General features: G+C 42.5%; 1 protein-coding gene across 1 annotated transcript in view; it reads left to right on the top strand.

Annotated features, from left to right (window-relative positions):
- Nucleotides 1-19529, top strand: part of LOC308320072 (transient receptor potential cation channel subfamily M member 1-like) — a gene marked incomplete at both ends in the record, with an annotated part of 54202 nt that extends 34673 nt beyond the window's left edge. The window contains 18 exons of the mRNA XM_080770384.1: nt 1280-1363; nt 2060-2268; nt 3301-3529; nt 3912-4028; nt 4814-4951; nt 5384-5512; nt 5816-5994; nt 7685-7757; nt 8229-8403; nt 10403-10423; nt 10905-11049; nt 13310-13524; nt 14203-14335; nt 14674-14931; nt 16834-17116; nt 18249-18480; nt 18878-18957; nt 19212-19529. Coding sequence (XP_080626510.1) covers nt 1280-1363; nt 2060-2268; nt 3301-3529; nt 3912-4028; nt 4814-4951; nt 5384-5512; nt 5816-5994; nt 7685-7757; nt 8229-8403; nt 10403-10423; nt 10905-11049; nt 13310-13524; nt 14203-14335; nt 14674-14931; nt 16834-17116; nt 18249-18480; nt 18878-18957; nt 19212-19529 — 3018 coding nt within the window. The remainder of the gene's footprint in view (nt 1-1279; nt 1364-2059; nt 2269-3300; nt 3530-3911; nt 4029-4813; nt 4952-5383; nt 5513-5815; nt 5995-7684; nt 7758-8228; nt 8404-10402; nt 10424-10904; nt 11050-13309; nt 13525-14202; nt 14336-14673; nt 14932-16833; nt 17117-18248; nt 18481-18877; nt 18958-19211) is intronic.
- Nucleotides 19530-20310: the final 781 nt, after the last annotated feature.

Raw genomic sequence — 20310 nt, 5'->3', positions numbered from 1 at the left:
CTTGCACAAATTTGAACCAGTACAAAAGTTACAAAATCTCTTCTCACTCAATACCAGAACAATACATTAGTATTAAAACAGGTGTAAAATAAATACAATTGACAGGCTTAGCTTAGCTGGTAGTAAATGCACTATGCAGAAACCCAGGCCATAATCCATTGCATGCACAGGTACATTTGTGAAATTATTATTTCTTTTTTGAAAAATCGATTTTTGGAAAATGAGAATCGATTCTGAATCGGACGGCATTAGAATCGCGATTCTAACTCGAATCGATTTTTTTTGACAGGCCTACTGTCTATATGTGGCATGCGCCTGGACCACTAGGCCAGCGGGCACCCCATGCATATTACAAATCTTTTGAAAATATCAGATCTACAAGCACAATACTTGTAGTCGCGATGTGACACATTGTTAGCTTGTAGATCGGCTAATTTCAAATGGCTGAAATGTGTATAGGGCTGAAGTAGTTAATGTATGTTTTTTTTAAATTAATAATCAAAATCTATAAAGTAACTAGTAACAGGTACAGGTTTCAAATTAATGTAGTGGAGTAAAAGTCCAACATTGGTCTCTCAGAAGTAGTGGGGTAGAAGTAAAGGCATTGAAAAATAAATAAATTTATATATATATATATATATATATATATATATATCCAATAGTGTACTACAGTACTTGAGTACATGTGCAATGCATTGTCCCATTCAGTCAGAGGTTGGTACTGTAGCTCAATGCATTGTCCCATTCAGTCAGAGGTTGTTACTGTAGCTCAATGCATTGTCCCATTCAGTCAGAGGTTGGTACTGTAGCTCAATGCATTGTCCCATTCAGTCAGAGGTTGTTACTGTAGCTCAATGCATTGTCCCATTCAGTCAGAGGTTGTTACTGTAGCTCAATGCATTGTCCCATTCAGTCAGAGGTTGGTACTGTAGCTCAATGCATTGTCCCATTCAGTCAGAGGTTGTTACTGTAGCTCAATGCATTGTCCCATTCAGTCAGAGGTTGTTACTGTAGCTCAATGCATTGTCCCATTCAGTCAGAGGTTGGTACTGTAGCTCAATGCATTGTCTCATTCAGAGGTTGGTAGGCCTACTGATCTCTAATATGTTGCGCAAATAGTGCAATGAAACTTCTGGAGATGGTTACGGGGGACACGGGACATGGAGCTAGCAGCCTCTCAGGCAGAGACCTTGCATCTCATTAATCTCATTAATCTTTTGAATGTTCGTAAGGTGATGTAATTCTTATTTATCTTTTATTTTTACGTTGTGGTTTCCAGGACGACGAACCTCGGGGGAAGGGCAAAGGGAAGAAGGCCAAGAAGAAGGAAGAGGAAGTGGACATTGACATGGACAACCCAGAGGTTTGATTGATTGATTGATTGATTAATTGACATGATCATTAACAGTACTGGAAGTATACAGTCAAAAGTTATGTTAAAAGGATAACATATTGTTTCCATTTTGGTCCAACATATTCAATCCATCATAATTAACATAAGTTATAATACAGCCAATACAGACAGTGCTGTGCAATAGTGGTCAAAGGATACTACTATCAAGGTGTTCAAGCAGTTACTAACTAATTTATGTAATATCACTTGTATTTTTTTGTAACAGATATTCATTTAGTTTTAGTCATAGTCAAATTATTACATGTATTACATGTAGTCATATTTTTTGTTTTAGTCGACTAAATAGTAAGATTTTAGTCAACAAAATATACAAAATGCATGTCGGTGGTGCCGTGATGGCGTCGTAATGACTGATTTTACACTTTGAAGCATGCTGAAAACACCAGTCCCTGAAGCATGCTGAAAACACCAGTCCCTGGTAGATCAGCTATTTGAAGCATGCTGAAAACACCAGTCCCTGGTAGATCAGCTATTTTCAGAGCACAGCACCCGAGCACAACCAAACTTAAAATGACTTGTCTTGTAAATTGTAAATATATTAGTTTTAGTCATCATCGTAGCTTAGTTTTGATTTGTTTTAATTTTTTTTCCTCATAGTTTTAGTTGACGAAATCAACGCGGCTGATCTAAAATACCCATGTTTAGGTCAGCCGCTTCCAGTTCCCCTTCCATGAGCTGATGGTGTGGGCCGTGCTCATGAAGCGTCAGAAGATGGCGCTGTTCCTGTGGCAGCGTGGTGAGGAGGCCATGGCCAAAGCCCTGGTGGCCTGTAAGCTCTACAAGGCCATGGCCCACGAGTCCTCACAGTCTGAGCTGGTCGACGACATCTACCAAGACCTGGAGAACAACTCCAAGTTAGAACACTATTTAACACTGTTACTGAACAATGTAAAGCTAGTATTTAACACTGTTACTGAACAATATAGAGCTATTTAACACTGTTAATGAACACTATCACTCTATTGCAATTATTACTATCACAATATAGAGATATTTAACACTGTTACTGAAGAATATAGTTATTTAACTGTTACTGAACAATATAGTTATTTAACTGTTACTGAACAATATAGTTATTTAACACCGTTACTGAACAATATAGTTACCGGTATTTAACTGTTACTGAACAATATAGTTATTTTACACTGTTACTGAACAATATAGTTATTTAACAGTTACTGAACAATATAGTTATTTAACAGTGTTACTGAACAATATAGTTACTTAACACTGTTACTGAACAATATGGTTATTTAACACTGTTACTGAACAATATAGTTATTTAACTGTTACTGAACACTATAGTTATTTAACACTGTTACTGAACAATTTAGTTATTTAACACTGTTACTGAACAATATAGTTATTTAACAATGTTCCTGAACAATATAGTTATTTAACAATGTTCCTGAACAATGTAGATTTATTTAAAACTGTTACTGGACAAACAACGCAATGATTATACTACCACAATAGTACTGAGCTACACTGTTACTGAACAATATAGAGCTATTTAACAGTTACTGAACAATATAGAGCTATTTAACAGTTACTGAACAATAATAGAGCTATTTAACACTGTTACTGAACAATATAGAGCTATTTAACACAGTTCCTGAACAATAATAGAGCTATTTAACGCTGTTACTGAACAATATAGAGCTATTTAACACTGTTACTGAACAATATAGAGCTATTTAACACTGTTACTGAACAATATAGAGCTATTTAACACTGTTACTGACCAATAATAGAGCTATTTAACACTGTTACTGAACAATAATAGAGCTATTTAACACTGTTGCTGAACAATATAGAGCTATTTAACACTGTTACTGAACAATAATAGAGCTATTTAACACGGTTCCTGAACACACCCTCCTCAGAGAATTCGGCCAGCTGGCCTATGAGCTCTTGGACCAGTCCTACAGGAACGATGAGCAGGTGGCCATGAAGCTGTTGACCTACGAACTGAAGAACTGGAGCAACTCCACCAACCTGAAGCTGGCCGTGGCCGCCAAGCACAGAGACTTCATCGCTCACACCTGCAGCCAGATGCTGCTCACCGACATGTGGATGGGCTGCCTGCGCATGGGCAAGAGCAACGGACTGAAGGTAGGCAGGCAGACAGACATGCATGTGGATGGGCTGCCTGCGCATGGGCAAGGGCAACGGACTGAAGGTAGGCGGACAGACAGACAGACAGACAGACAGACAGACAGACAGACAGACAGACAGACAGAGTTTTAGTTCTTTTTGAATATTGCATGCTTGTTGTTTTTCGTTTTTTTGCTATAGTTTTTATTAGTTTTAATGTTAGTTTTATTAGGGTTATTTGTCAGGTGCAGGATTGAAAAGGTAATAGAAACTTAACAAAAGATAGCATTTAAAAATGTATTCAGTTACAGCAACCACCAACCATCCAAAAACCATCATGTTTAGATATTTCTCCTCTAGTTCATCATGTTTAGATGTTTCTCCTCCTCTTCTCCTCCAGGTGATTGTGGGCATCGTGTTTCCTCCCTCCATCCTCCTGTTTAACTTCAGAGGAGATGAGAGCACCTTCAACTCCAAGGAGAACGAGGAGAAGGACGACGACAACAAGTCCACCAAGGTACAGCAGCCTCTTTATTTATTTAACTCATTTACTGCCAGAGCAAATACATAATATATATTACAACAAGTCAGTCCAGCAAGGTAGAGCAGCCTTTTTATTTATTTAATTTAGAGTAGCCAATTATATTTACCCTCCTGTTTCTCCCTAATTTAGTTATTATGCCAATTAATTCCTGTTGTAGTTACTGACTCACCTACCGGTGAGGAGCCCCCACCGGGAGGACTACTCCTCCTGCCCAACACTCCCTCCTCACAGGTGCCGTCCCCAGCCCGTAGGAGTAGGCAGACATGCAATGACCAATATCACCCTCCTCCCCGCCCGGCTTCCCTCCCCCGAACACGGGCCAATTGTGTTTCCTCTGGTAGTCCAGTCTGGGACATGGCCGCGGATTGGTTGTTAGAGGGGGTTTCCTCTGGTAGTCCAGTCTGGGACATGCCCGCGGACTGGTTGTTAGAGGGGGTTTCCTCTGGTAGTCCAGTCTGGGACATGCCCGCGGACTGGTTGTTAGAGGGGGTTTCCTCTGGTAGTCCAGTCTGGGACATGCCCGTGGACTGGTTGTTAGAGAGGGTTTCGACAACTTGTGGTGCCCAGAAACGAGGCAGGAGCTCGGGCTGGAAGAGTGTTCTGCTGTCTCTGCTATGATTGTCAGCTGGGTGACTTGACATGCTTGGTCTAATCATGAGGACATTATGCCTTAGACTTTATGGATGTAACCTCACTGCACCGTAATATTTGTGTTTCCTTTTGTGTGGACATGTGTGTATGTATGCGTGCGTGCTCAGGACGGTGTGTCCAACGTAGACAGCATGTCTAAGAAAGGCGATGAGGAGGACGGCCTGAGGAACCAACGCCGAGTTCCCTTCAGCACGAAGATCTATGAGTTCTACAGCGCCCCCTATACCAAGTTCTGGTTCAACACGGCAAGTACATTTTATTTTTATTTTCTGGCCAAAACGTGTATGTTAGACGTCAGGTGGGGGGCTCTGAGTGTTCCCACTAAGGAAAGTAGTGGGAACTACTAAACTGTCTTTGTTTTGGTGAGTAGCGAAAGTGTATTTTATTTTTTTATTACAGACGAGAGGCTTCTCTACCGGGAGCTGCGTGCAACGGCTGGAAAGTAACATAGCTAGAAGGATAACTTCTTCTAACGCTATAGAACATACCTGGTTTACCTGGGTCTGTAGGATTATGTACAGTATCGTATCGTATGTTATAATATGTTGTTGTATTAAACAGATCTCCTACCTGGTTTATCTGCGTCAGTGTTTAAATGATAACAGATGTATATATTTATACTTAGATCTCCCTGGTTTATCTGTGTCAGTGTTTATAACAGATGTATATATTTATAGCTCTGCTACCTGGTTTATCTGGCTCTGTACAACTACATCATCCTGGTGAAGATGGAACGATGGCCGTCTCTCCAGGAGTGGATCGTCATCTCTTACATCATCACTCTGGGACTGGAGAAAGTCCGACAGGTACAATCTGATACATACTGTATGTCCAATCACATCAATCTGAGATACTGTATGACCAATAACCAAATGTGTTTCACGGCTTGGTTGAATGCTTGATTCTGATTGGTCGGTCACTGAATTCATGGCTATTTTCGGAATGCGACACCTGCACGCAGCCAATTATAAAATTACCTGTCTTTGTTTTTTTTTTTTTTTGTTTTCTTCTGTGGAAAAAAGGTAGTCGACGAGCATGTTTCGTCATAGTTTTAGTCGACTCAAGATGAACCCTCATGCCTACATCATGTTCTCATGTACCTCCACCAGATCCTGATGTCGGAACCAGGGAAGCTGAAGCAGAAGATCAACGTGTGGTTGGAGGAGTACTGGAACATCACCGACCTGGCCGCCATCTGCACCTTCCTCCTGGGTCTGCTGCTCCGCCTGCAGACCGAGCCCTACATGGGCTACGGCCGCGTCATCTACTGTGTGGACATCATCTTCTGGTATGGTGGCTTTCAACCCTTCTTCTACTGTGTGGACATCATCTTCTGGTATGGTGGCTTTCAACCCTTCATCTACTGTGTGGACATCATCTTCTGGTATGGTGGCTTTCAACCCTTCATCTACTGTGTGGACATCATCTTCTGGTATGGTGGCTTTCAACCCTTCATCTACTGTGTGGACATCATCTTCTGGTATGGTGGCTTTCAACCCTTTACTGTGTGGACATCATCTTCTGGTATGGTGGCTTTCAACCCTTCATCTACTGTGTGGACATCATCTTCTGGTATGGTGGCTTTCAACCCTTTACTGTGTGGACATCATCTTCTGGTATGGTGGCTTTCAACCCTTCTTCTACTGTGTGGACATCATCTTCTGGTATGGTGGCTTTCAACCCTTCATCTACTGTGTGGACATCATCTTCTGGTATGGTGGCTTTCAACCCTTCATCTACTGTGTGGACATCATCTTCTGGTATGGTGGCTTTCAACCCTTCATCTACTGTGTGGACATCATCTTCTGGTATGGTGGCTTTCAACCCTTTACTGTGTGGACATCATCTTCTGGTATGGTGGCTTTCAACCCTTTCATCTACTGTGTGGACATCATCTTCTGGTATGGTGGCTTTCAACCCTTCATCTACTGTGTGGACATCATCTTCTGGTATGGTGGCTTTCATCTCATCTACTGTGTGGACATCATCTTCTGGTATGGTGGCTTTCAACCCTTTATCATCTACTGTGTGGACATCATCTTCTGGTATGGTGGCTTTCAACCCTTTCATCTACTGTGTGGACATCATCTTCTGGTATGGTGGCTTTCAACCCTTTCATCTACTGTGTGGACATCATCTTCTGGTATGGTGGCTTCCAACCCTTTCCATATCAAGTCATCTACTGTGTGGACATCATCTTCTGGTATGGTGGCTTTCAACCCTTTCATCTACTGTGTGGACATCATCTTCTGGTATGGTGGCTTTCAACCCTTTCATCTACTGTGTGGACATCATCTTCTGGTATGGTGGCTTTCAACCCTTTACTGTGTGGACATCATCTTCTGGTATGGTGGCTTCCAACCCTTTCCATATCAAGTCATCTACTGTGTGGACATCATCTTCTGGTATGGTGGCTTTCAACCCTTTCATCTACTGTGTGGACATCATCTTCTGGTATGGTGGCTTTCAACCCTTTACTGTGTGGACATCATCTTCTGGTATGGTGGCTTTCAACCCTTTCCATATCAAGTCCATTATGTATTCAGCATTTGAGGAAAAGAATAATCTGTACCTTGCAACTATAGGATAGCAGGTAAGCAATGAACCTTGCAGCTGTTTCAATAACCTGGTATCTAAAATACTTTCAACAAAACCATGTAAACGAGTGTCCAACATACTGTATGTCTGCATGGCGGCCATATCCTACTGTAAGTACCAAAAGTAAAAGTACTCATGCATAATGTCCCATTTCAAGTTTTCAAATCTTTGGAAAATAGCTGAAATTTGTATAGGGCTGAAGTGGTTAAAAGTAAAAGTACAATATTTGGATCTAGTGGAGTACAACTAAGTAAAGCACAACTACCTTAAATGTGTATTCAAGTACAGTACTTAAGTAAATGTATTTAGTTACTCTCCACCACTGCCTGACAGTCACTAAGGTCAATGTGTTTTACATGTACTACATGTATGTTCTACAGGTACATACGTGTTCTGGACATCTTTGGCGTCAACAAGTACCTGGGGCCGTACGTCATGATGATAGGGAAGATGGTGAGTGTGGGCCATTACTTCATTATAGTTTAAAATTTCTTTATCAGATTTTTGAGGGGCGCTACCCCTCCCAACGTATGGCTTTCGGAAATTTCGTCATATGGCAGCCACGTCTATGGACTTTTAATGTTTGTTTAAAGAAGTGAGGCGCCTCTCAATTCACACAAGTGTGATTTTCATTTCGTTTTCACCTTTATTGAGCACGGAGGTAGGGATCGAACCCTGGTCTCCAGCTTGGCAGACCGGCATGCAACAATCAACGCCAATCGAGAGCTGGCTCCCATTGGAGAAGCAAGTTACGGCCGGGTCTTCAGAGACCTAGCTCGCTTTGGAAGATGCGGGTTGTGGCCGAGCATTTAGAGAGATAGCTCCCTTTGAAGGAGCAAGTTACAGCCGGGTCTTTCGCGGGGTCGCTACAATATTACAGGTGATAGGCATGCTCTACTTCATGTATTTTCTATGTATTTTCAGATGATTGACATGCTGTACTTTGTGGTCATCATGCTGGTGGTCCTGATGAGTTTCGGTGTAGCACGGCAGGCCATCCTCCACCCAGATGAAAAGCCGACATGGCGGCTGGCCCGGAACATCTTCTACATGCCATACTGGATGATCTACGGAGAGGTTTTTGCTGACTCCATAGACCGTAAGACCAAAGTTCATCGTAAGACCACGTTTCCTGACTCAGCGGCCAATAACAACATTATAAACGTTATAAACATATTAATGTCATAATAATAATAATTTTCAAAAGTTATAGCAAAAAATAGGAACTGTCAAATTTCGAAGAAGAGGGGGCAGAGCTAAGTAAAACCAATGAAGAACAAGGACTGTGATCTGCGTCCAATTACATTAACCACAAGTCTGTACGAAAATTGCTGAAAAAATTGGCTACATAGAAAAAATCACACCCGTGTGAAGTGAGTGGTGCAACTCCGTGTGGGGGTCCCCGGAACTTTCAGACCCACAGGAACGAGCCCCGGTTCCGGCGAGCCGCCCCTCGTCCGAAACGGTCGAGAAATGACAGAGTTACCGTGTGAGGGTCCCCAGGGGGTCCCTCTACTGTACTCCCTCTACTGTACTGTACTGTACTGTACTGTACTGTACAGTCACACACCCGAAATCATCATACAGTTAATATGTGTGTGTGTGTGTGTGTATTAGGCTGCACAACAGTGGTTGCACCACTCAAAAAAGAAAAACTTGACCATGTAGATCAGCTATTTTCACTCACTGTTTGGCGTTTAAGTTTGACGCTTCGCCACGGTCATGCTGTTTTTTACGAAAACTCACGCCTTTGATAACTTTTCATCGTAAAGTTCTTTGAGCGAGTTTCAGGCTTATCTGACAATCCTCCTAGGAGGATTAAAATACAGTACACAGAAATAAAAGCAGTACTTAAATAACAATACTAAACGCATATAAAAAGATTAAACAATACTAAACTCATCTAAAAAACTGGTCAGCATACACGGCCGTTTAGCAGTCTTGTAGTGTGGGGGACAAAACTTACTTCAGCCTGCTGCTCCCATCGGAAGGATGTACTGTTAATGTACTGCCGTAGTCTGAAGCCTCCATCACCTCTTCAGACTCCACCTTGTCGTAGCAGCACTTGCCCTTATGCCCAATAGCCTTGACAACCATGCAGGGCAGGCGTATGCCAAGGCTATAAAAATGGATGTAATGTAGACAGATCATTATCGATGTGATTTATAACTTCAATGTATAGATTATTGTTTTTCCTTTATTATACTGTTTAGGTTCATGGTTTACTTATGATCCTAGATGACATCCTTCTATGCATTGGATGTATTACCTCTTGTTTTCCTTGTTTACTGTACGCCGCTCTGGATTAAGAGCGTCTGCTATGCTAATGTGTGGCATTTGCAACACATTGTGAACTTGTAGATCTGCAATTTTTGGGTCTAACTTTGCTCCCAAAACATTGATGCTGTAGCCTGTTAGCATTGAGTTGTTAGGATGGATCTCTGACTCCATGCACTTTTATTTAGTTTCAGTTATTCAAATAAAAAATATATTTACCGTACTTTATTATTACATATTTTAGTCATCTGAAAAGTTTTAGTTTTAGTCGAAAGAATATCACATGATTTTAGTAGTAGTGTCTACAAAAAATATATTTTAGCGGGCCTTAATGGTGTCGTAATGCTTCATTTTAAACTTGGTTGCATGCTGAAAATAGCCTATTTTCAGAGCGCAACACCCAAGCGCAACCAAACATAAAATGATCTTGCCGTAAATTATTTTACAGGACACCCTATTGTCCCTAACCAAAAACTAGGAGAGCAGGAGAAAAGTTGAGACGGTAGACAGCAAATGAGATGTTCCTCAGATGTTTATTTCAAAGTACACGGCAGCAAAGCACAGCATAGGCTCACAGGAGCCTGGCTGGCTGGGCTTGACCAGCCACAAGATAGTGACTGGACCGAGTCGCCCGACTGACCAAGTCATTCTATTTTGGTACCTTATTTAAGCAGTTTACATGAGTGAAGGGTGTGGACAGAAAATGCATACACTTTAAAGATAAAGGTCCATGGTATGCATGTTTGTGCAGTTTATGTTGTGTTATTACTGTTCTCTTTTCTTTTGTTTCTGGTGTTTTCCTCAACTCCTGGCTGGCTCAGTGTACGCCATGGAGATCAACCGTAAGTATCACACCCTGCTACAAATGGAAATAAGTATTGATTGATTGATTGATGACCAATTGCAAACAGTACAGCAAGTACAAGATAAGATGCTTATTGTCACTTTATGGAACATACAACGTGTTTAGTGCATCACTCATGAACAATGCTAAAAGGGCTTGTTTTCCATTGTGGTCCAATGTATTCAATTCATCATCAGCACACGCTAGCAATACAATACAAATCAAATCATTATGGATTCTGGGAGCAATACATGGAGTTTAACATATAAACAAGTATTCTTTTTTATATGTAAGACATAAGTACCGTGTCACTGCTTTTTTAAGAAATATGAATAATCATAAATAATCATAATCCTGTATTCCAGCTCCATGAGATGTACAATACTACTACTACTACTACTATTACTACTACAACGACGACTACTACTACTACTACTAGTAGTACTAATACTAATACTAATAATAATAATGTATTCCAGCTCCATGCGGTGACAACATGTACGATGAAGACGGTAAGAAGCTTCCTCAATGCATCCCTGGAGCCGCTCTAACTCCTGCCATCATGGCCTGTTACCTTCTGGTGGCAAACATCCTGCTGGTCAACCTGCTGATCGCTGTGTTCAAGTAAGACCCTTTAAATGTCCTGTGTTCAGTAAGACCCTTTAAATGTCCTGTGTTCAGTAAGACCCTTTAAATGTCCTGTGTTCAGTAAGGCCCTTTAAATGTCCTGTGTTCAGTAAGGCCCTTTAAATGTCCTGTGTTCAGTAAGACCCTTTAAATGTCCTGTGTTCAGTAAGACCCTTTAAATGTCCTGTGTTCAGTAAGACCCTTTAAATGTCCGGTGTTCAGTAAGACCCTTTAAATGTCCTGTGTTCAGTAAGACCCTTTAAATGTCCTGTGTTCAGTAAGGCCCTTTAAATGTCCTGTGTTCAGTAAGACCCTTTAAATGTCCTGTGTTCAGTAAGACCCTTTAAATGTCCTGTGTTCAGTAAGACCCTTTAAATGTCCTGTGTTCAGTAAGACCCTTTAAATGTCCTGTGTTCAGTAAGACCCTTTAAATGTCCTGTGTTCAGTAAGGCCCTTTAAATGTCCTGTGTTCAGTAAGGCCCTTTAAATGTCCTGTGTTCAGTAAGACCCTTTAAATGTCCTGTGTTCAGTAAGACCCTTTAAATGTCCTGTGTTCAGTAAGACCCTTTAAATGTCCGGTGTTCAGTAAGACCCTTTAAATGTCCTGTGTTCAGTAAGACCCTTTAAATGTCCTGTGTTCAGTAAGGCCCTTTAAATGTCCTGTGTTCAGTAAGACCCTTTAAATGTCCTGTGTTCAGTAAGACCCTTTAAATGTCCTGTGTTCAGTAAGACCCTTTAAATGTCCTGTGTTCAGTAAGACCCTTTAAATGTCCTGTGTTCAGTAAGACCCTTTAAATGTCCTGTGTTCAGTAAGGCCCTTTAAATGTCCTGTGTTCAGTAAGACCCTTTAAATGTCCTGTGTTCAGTAAGACCCTTTAAATGTCCGGTGTTCACCATATATGGTGATCTAAGGGTAGCAGCAGGGGCAGTGTCTTGAGTGTACAGGGTTTGATGAGGGCCCAGGGTAGGGTCGGGCCGGGCCTTAGTTTAGGGCCTGTTGAGAATTTGGGGCGGGCCTGTCTAGAGTTTGAATGGACAGGCATCAGTCAAAAGGGAGACATCAAAGAGGAAGGATGGGTGGGGAGGATCTACATTATGGAATTTCAGAACAGGTCAGCTCCATATATGGAGATCTATGGGTTTGAGGTCAGATGTAGAGTTGCTGGCCGGCTCCATATATGCATATCAAGGTGATGGTCCAGTATTCTCCATGTATGGTTATCGAGGTTTTCATAGTATGTTTTCTCCCCAATTTAGTCGTTATGGCAATGAATCCCCCCCCCCACACACACATTTGTGTGTTGTCGTACGTGTTGGACGTAGAACCTTCATCCCCCCTCCTTCCCCAGCCCGGAGGAGTGCATCATCATCATCATTATACATTTGAAAAGTTGTCCCCAACACACGGACAAGGGACCCAAAGTCAACAGCTACGTTATGCCAAGACCGCTCTACTCACTTCTGCAATGCCGTCCTATACACACTACACTCACACGGCAGTGACGTCACAGACTTACCCTCCGCGTCACGAGTGTGTGTGTGTGTGTGTGTGTGTGTGTGTGTGTGTGTGTGTGTGTGTGTGTGTGTGTGTGTGTGTGTGTGTGTGTGTGTGTGTGTGTGTGTGTGTGTGTGTGTGTGTGTGGGCAGTACACATACTATTTACCCAGAGTGTGCGTATGTGTCTACGATGTGTACTGTGTAGCCATCTGTTACATGTGACGGCCACAACACTGGGTTTAAAAACACAGCTGAAATGGCACACACACACGCCAGAAAATGCGCAGTCGCCTGCCAAGTTCTTCTGCGCATGTTTTATTTCCCAGTCCCACCACGGACTCACGTGAGCGTGTGTGTGCAGTTTGATTTCAGCATCACTAATCAAAAGAATACACAACAAGTTAACAACACATAATAATAATAACCCATCCGTTACTCTTTATGAAGGCCACAATACTGGGTTAAAAAACACAGCTCAGAGTGTCTGTCAAATCCCGCAATTTCCTTCTCCCCATATTGCGCTGCAACGTAACTCTAGGATGAGCATCTGAAGGGCGGCGAAATTCTAGTTTACATACAATGACAAATATCACCCTCCTCACTGCCCGGCTTTCCTCCCCCTAAACATGGGCCAGCTGTGTTCGTATAGTCAAAGCCGGATGTACCACAGTGGATTGCAACCCCGCAGACTCTGTGGTTGGCGACCAGCTACTGAACTGAATTGACGCGTGTCTGTTGATGTTGTTTTCTGTTGCCACAGCAACACGTTCTTCGAGGTGAAGTCTGTCTCCAACCAGATCTGGAAGTTCCAGCGCTACCAGCTGATCATGACCTTCCACGACCGGCCCGTTCTTCCTCCTCCCCTCATCATCCTCCCTCACATCTACATCCTGCTCAGACGGCTGTGCTGCCGCTGCCGACGCAAAGTCAAAGCCGAGGGGCACGAACACGACGAGCACGGCGAGAGAGGCTTGCGTAAGAACTGTGTTTGTTTGTTCTGAGCCCTTTTTCTCCACAATGTTGTCGTCACGCCAATGAATTCCTCCCCACACACATTGCTCTACAGAGTCTACACACATTGCTATGCTGTTGTATCCTATGCCAGTGATCGAGCCCCCACCGAGAGGTCATACTGTGTTACCTACTGGTTCACCAGCCAGTGAGGAGCCCCCACCTGGAAGTCATACTTGTTGTATCCTACTGCTTTACCTGCTAGTGAGGAGCCCCTACCGGGAGGTCATACTTGTTGTATCCTACTGCTTTACCTGCTAGTGAGGAGCCCCTACCGGGAGGTCATACTTGTTGTATCCTACTGCTTTACCAGCCAGTGAGGAGCCCCCACCTGGAAGTCATACTTGTTGTATCCTACTGCTTTACCTGCTAGTGAGGAGCCCCTACTTGTTGTAGCCTACTGGCTCGCCTGCTGTTGAAGAGCCCCTAAGGGGAGGTCGTACTGTTGTAAATCCTACTGGCTCGCCTGCCAGTGAGGAGCGTGGCCCGATGTTGATTATCAATTAGGGTGGTACTGGTATAAAGGTCTCCTTGTATGAATTATTCTCGCCTGACTATGAAGTCTCTATGAGTTTGAACGATATTAATATATTATTAATCAATGATAATCATATCATTTGATATGAATCATATTTTAAACAGAGCTGGTGTTAAACCCTGAGGAACTGAAGAGCTTGTATGAGTTTGAGGAACAATGTCTGGAGGAATACTTCAGAGAGAAGGAGGACGAGACGCAGTCGTCCAACAACGAGCGAATCAGAGTCACTTCTGAGAGGTAGGAATAATATAACAATCTGTGTTATTATTTATTTATACTTATTACAGTATATGGATAAGAGCCACTTGGCACTATAACGTTAATCTTCATTATTTGTTTTTACGACGACTCTTTGACGAGATACACTGAGACACTTATGATGCACTAGCTGACTGTAATGGACACTTTATTTGTTTTTACCTACCGTATGTTTACCTTTGCTCTGTATTGTTGATGATTCTTGTTTTGTTTTACCTTAGTTTTTTGTGTACACAACAGTACTTCCTTTACATACTCCTAAACTACTGTGCCATCCATCCATCCATCCATCCATCCATCCAATAATGTGTCTACAGGGTAGAGAACATGGCCATGCGTCTGGAGGAGGTCAATGAGAGGGAACACCACATGAAGGCGTCTCTCCAGACGGTGGACCTACGTCTCTCTCAGATGGAGGACTACTCCTCTCGCATGCTGTTCTCTCTGGAGAGGCTGGCGGGGGTGGAGTCAGCCCAGCTGCTCCGTCCACTAGGGGGCAGCGGCTCCCTCGCTGAGAAGGACGCGCTGCGCCGACACAGCAGCATCAACAGTGCCGACGGATGCAGTATCTACCGGTACGTTAACGATAAAACAGACTACTAACTATAGTCTTTACCGGTATGTAATTACTTTATCAATTAAAAATAATTACTGGGTGCAACGGTTAATCAAATTCAACAATTCAATCCATCATCAATATTTATAATTTGGCATTACACAGTTGTACGAGAACTACATTTTCAGACCGCTCCTAACTCTAAATCCAAATTCCAATACCCAAAATCTTGGCCACTCACTTGGTCACAGAATGGTGGTGTTACGATGAAATTGGTGAAGTAAGTGTGTGTGTGTGTGTGTGTGTGTGTGTGTGTGTGCGTTTCAGATGATGCTCGTTGATGCTCGTTAATGCATCAAGAAAGGCAAATTATGTTTCTGCTACTACATATAACAAATACGTCTTCTACATCTATTCTGAGATCAATTAAGCCCTCGGCTTGTTACCGGGGTACCCTAAACATAATGACCGTTGCTGCGTATCTCTCTCTCTCCCTCTTTCCTGTCTATCTTCATCTTGAAACTATCAATAAAGGCAGCAAAGCCAAAAAACAAATCTTAAAAAAAGGGGGGAAAAAAAGAAAAACAGAAGTGAACATACCAGTTCATAAAGAGTTATAAAGCATAGTGTGGACATAGTGTGGATAGTGTGCTATTCATTTCAATGGAAGTTGCTCAGTGGCGGAAGAACACTCAACACTTGACAAAGTAAACGTTTTTCAGACCTGTTTATTTATGTTTAAATAAATAAAATGCAAACAAGACATTCCCTCTTCTTTTCACAATTATTTCAGTGTTACTTCTGACATTCACTCCTACCCCACAAGGCAAAGAGATGATTTTGAATTTGTCGCACTTCCAAACATCAATCTTTCATCAAATTTAGAGGCCCTCATCTATGGAATTCCCTAGATGCTTCACTTAAATCCTCATTATCCTTGCCAATATTCCAGAAACATCTAAAGAAATATCTTATTTTTTCCTCTGTAGATTACATGATGCACTTTGATGTGTTATATTTTCTTTTGTGTGTTTGTTGTAGTATTGTTTATTTCCCCTTTTTGTGCAGTCTGTGTTTTTATTTATTTATTGCACAGCTGCCCGCCTTTGCCAACTTGTAGACTTTTGTATTGTTCTTAATGAACTTTTAATCTGTTTAATCAATGACCGTTTCCATACAGGAAAGGATTCCAAATGAGCCAGCTGGCTTCTTCCTTTCCTTGCATTGTATTTTTGTTCTTCGATATGTATTGTCTATTTTTTATACTATGTGCTAAATAAATAAACCTAAACCTAAACACTCTACTTCTGCATTTGACCACCAACAGTTGGTGGTCAAATGCAGAAGTGCAAACGAGCGCTCAACACAATCCATGCCAGTATACACTACAATAGAAACGCAGACCAGTGGCCAGCGTTTCTATTGTAAAAAAAAAAGACGCAAAATTACGTCCTGGCACAGGGGGTTATAGTGCTTAAAACGTAACCTGTCGTTCCTTGGCTTGGGTTAAATGTCCTTTTTGTATCTTATATACAGTAAGTAGAGGCCTCATATAAGCCCCCATGGCTTCTTGCCTCCTCCTGGCACTGTCTATTTTTTATTGTAATCAAATCAAGGAAAACCTTGAAGGGGTCACTGCCAATAATTTGATGCCCACTAGTGGTTCCCTATGGAGGCACAAAGGAGACTCTTTGTGTCTCCATAGGGAACCACTGCTGTTAATCAAACTATTGGCATAGGAATGCGACCAAAAAAAAAATATATATATATATAGGGGGGGAAAAAGTAATTTTGGGAACTGTCTAAGTTTGCAACTCAAAGTTAAATCAAATTCCGGATACTCTGAGAAAAGTACATAAATATACAGAAAACTCTGAGATACAGGAAAGTGTAACAAACAAAAGCTGGTTTCCTCCTGCAGCTTCCAGCTGGACAGCGATGAGCGTCAGTCGCTTACAGGGGACTCCGAGGTCAGAGGTCAGCTGAGTCCACAGAGACGGCCCAGCGTCAGGTCTCTAACCAGCAACACTGCCGCGCCCAAGGAGTACGGGGCCACGCTGGAGGTGAAGGCACACCGCTCCAGATCCATCTCTAGCGTAGACATCCTGATATCGCCCTGCGACACCGAGACGCACAGTGTTGATACCGAGACGCACAGCGTTGACACTGAGACGCACCGACCACACTACACTGACATCAACCAGGTTTTTATCAGTTTACATCATTATTGATCTAAACATTTACATTTTGATCCCATGATTTTTTAACCTGTTTTTCAACCAGTGCCAATCAGGGCCGTGCAGAGAGCACTGAGGGGGCAGGGTAGCCTGGTTCCAGCCCCTGAATCGCTAGCCACATTAAAAAATTATGTTCAGGCGATTTAGGGTCTGGTGACGCTCCCGAAGGAGGTCTCAGACTCGGTTGGAAATCCAACTGACGAATCAGCGTTGTTTCAACTCGATGACGTCAAACAACAGTGCCGTCCAGACACAAACAAACATGGCTGCCCCCACTGCGGTATCTCACGGCCGTATCAATCTGGCTATTAAATCGACGTATGATAAATAATTTCTTTACAGACACGAGCGATTTTATAAACATCATCATCCGACATTTTTTTTTTTTTGTTTACATACTAGTAGCGCTCGTTGGCTGTGTTTGTTTGGTTAGCAAACAGGTTAGCCATAGCCACATGATTGACACAATGCCATCTGCTTTCCTACTATTCTGATTGGTTGGTATGAACCAATCACCGAAGACTGCCTCTTTGGCAACGCCCATCCCAGAAACGGTTGTAGTAGGGAGGGCGTTCAGACTGAATAATGGAGTGAAACGAAATGAAAATTCAGGCTGAGTGTCAGGCTAGGGGCAGGGGCTCAAACTCCAGAAAAGGGCACATGTGTAGGGGCACGTAGTGTGCGCTGATTTTTGGGGGTTGTCTTTTTGTGGTGTCCGTCCCTTGTGCCAGTAAAATAAGCACTATGTTCTCATTAGTCTGAAACTAAAACTGACTGATGGCAGATTAAAAGATAATTCATTATGATAGTGGAATTATCATTACTTGTCAATTGTTCGTCTTGAAGGGCCAATGGCACTAATTGGCCCCACCACACAAGCCCTTATTTGCCCCCCACACAAGCCTCCCTAGCCCCCCCCCCCTGCACGTGCCTGGTGCCAATTGCCTAAGCTGTAATTCTGGGCCCTACTCTCCCTCTGCCAACCTGGGTTTTGATTGTTTTTTAATAGTAATTTTTTACTTCGTTTTAGGTTAGATTACTATCACTAGTATAGTTGTTTACTTTAAACCAAAACATATCACCCCCCCTCCCCCACCAGGAACCAATGAAGGAAGGCGGGGGGTGTGGCCCCACTGCGTCATTCGTCCAGCCCTTGGAGAAAGAGGAGGAGTTGACCTCAGTGACCTCCATGACTTCGATGACCCTGGAGAAGGTCAAAGTGGGCGTGGCAGTCTCCTTTCCTCTGGAACGTTCACGGGTCCTGCAGTACCTCCCCTCACCACCGAGCGCCGCCCAGAGGTCCCTGAGCGACATGCTGTACAACCCTGCAGGTAGGGGGCTGCTGCCGTTAGCGTTACTACATCAGTACACATGTAACTAATAACTATACATTTTAACAGCCATGTGCTATATGCTTCACCATGTATTAAAACCTCATTTCACATACATATATATTATATTTGATAAAATGTGAATATTTTGTGCCCTAAAGATATTACTATGCCAACTTATTGCATATTATACATTCATGTATTTATTATATCTTTATTTCAGCTAATGTATCTAATATGCAAATTATCTCATTAACTATGCACGATACAAAAATGTACCAAGCAGAATTAGACAGAGACATTCAGGATCAATAGAAGTAGGACAATGAGCCTGGAGTTTTCCTTTCATTTTGTCGACTAAAACTATGAAGACCAGTGTTGGGCATTTCTGTTGCAGGTACAAAGTCTCCCGCGCCGGGAGCCAAGGTCCACCCCTCCCCCTTCGGACATGTCCCCTATGGTGGTGACGTCATCGGGGTAGGACTGTCACCATCACAACCTTTTTTGATTGATTGATTGATTGATTGGCCAGAAATGTAAATATTCGTAAACATTTTAACTTTATGTTTATATTTGAAAATATGGATGGGCAAACAGACAGACAGACAGACAGACACACCCCCCTAATTGCAAAGATCTCAAATAATTGATGATGTAATAATTGATGATGTAATAATTGATGATGTAATAATTGATGATGTAATAATTGATGATGTAATAATTGCCGACAGGCTCACGTCGTCGTCGGGCAGGAGACAGAGACGGAGCGCAGAGATGACCACCAATCGGCAGAAGAGGCGGAGTCCAACATCACAGATCACTTACTATTGGTCGAGGACGACTGCACGTACCCGGTGCTGCGCTCCAAGAGCCTCAACGTCCCGCGGCGGGAAAAGGGGGCGGCGCTAAACGACGGCGTCCAGAAGGCACGCCCCCACTCATCCAGCAGCGTCAAAGACATGGCGGCCGCCTTCGGAGAGACGGGCCGGGACTTCCTGTCAAACAGGAAATCCAGGACAGGATCCGGGGATGGCGGCGCCGATTGTTGACACGGAAGCCGCAACACAGTAAACCTAAGTACATTTACTCAAGTACAATCACGAAATACTTTACGTTTACTTGAGTATTTTCCTTTTGTGATACTTCTGAACTTTCCACAGCCGCTCTGAGACACTGAGTGAATAGACAGAAATGGTACCATTTTGTGACTTTTGTGATTAATGACTATTTGTGAGGACCAATTATATGAAGATTAATATAACAAGCATTAGTGAGGACCAATTATATGAAGATTAATATAACAAGCATTAGTGAGGACCAATTATATGAAGATTAATATAACAAGCATTAGTTTTTTTTTCAATAGACAAACGGCTAAAAGTAAAAATTTAATTCACTTTATACTGTTCTGCATTCTATCAATGCAACTTCCTTTGCATCCCACTAGAGGGCGATGTATACTCAATTATTAGAACTTTCAATGCTCTAATTCTCTCTCTAGTCTGTTTTGGAACAACTAAATAGTAGGCTACTGCATACAAGGCAATGTCAAAAACATACACACTAAACCCAAGCGTTTAGATTATAAACTCTTGTTTTTATTTTCTTGATAGTCAGTACGTGTCCATCTGATTTGGATTGTCCTTACATAATTGGCAATATTTTGTTTCTTCTTCTTTATAAAAAGCAAGGCCTTTGCACACCTACAGGCGACAGGTGCGTAGGAGAGGGTATGGTGCCTGTTGTAAACTCTAATTAGACCCTCGTCTGGTTCTGGCAGACCGGTAGTGTGTGCAGGCTGGGTGGTGTGTGGTTCTGACAGACTGGTAG

Source organism: Protomyctophum bolini (assembly GCF_963924005.1).
Source record: "Protomyctophum bolini genome assembly, chromosome: 1".
Lineage (NCBI taxonomy): Eukaryota > Metazoa > Chordata > Actinopteri > Myctophiformes > Myctophidae > Protomyctophum > Protomyctophum bolini.
Note: the sequence above shows the minus strand (reverse complement) of the source record. Positions and strands in the feature narration are given on the sequence as shown.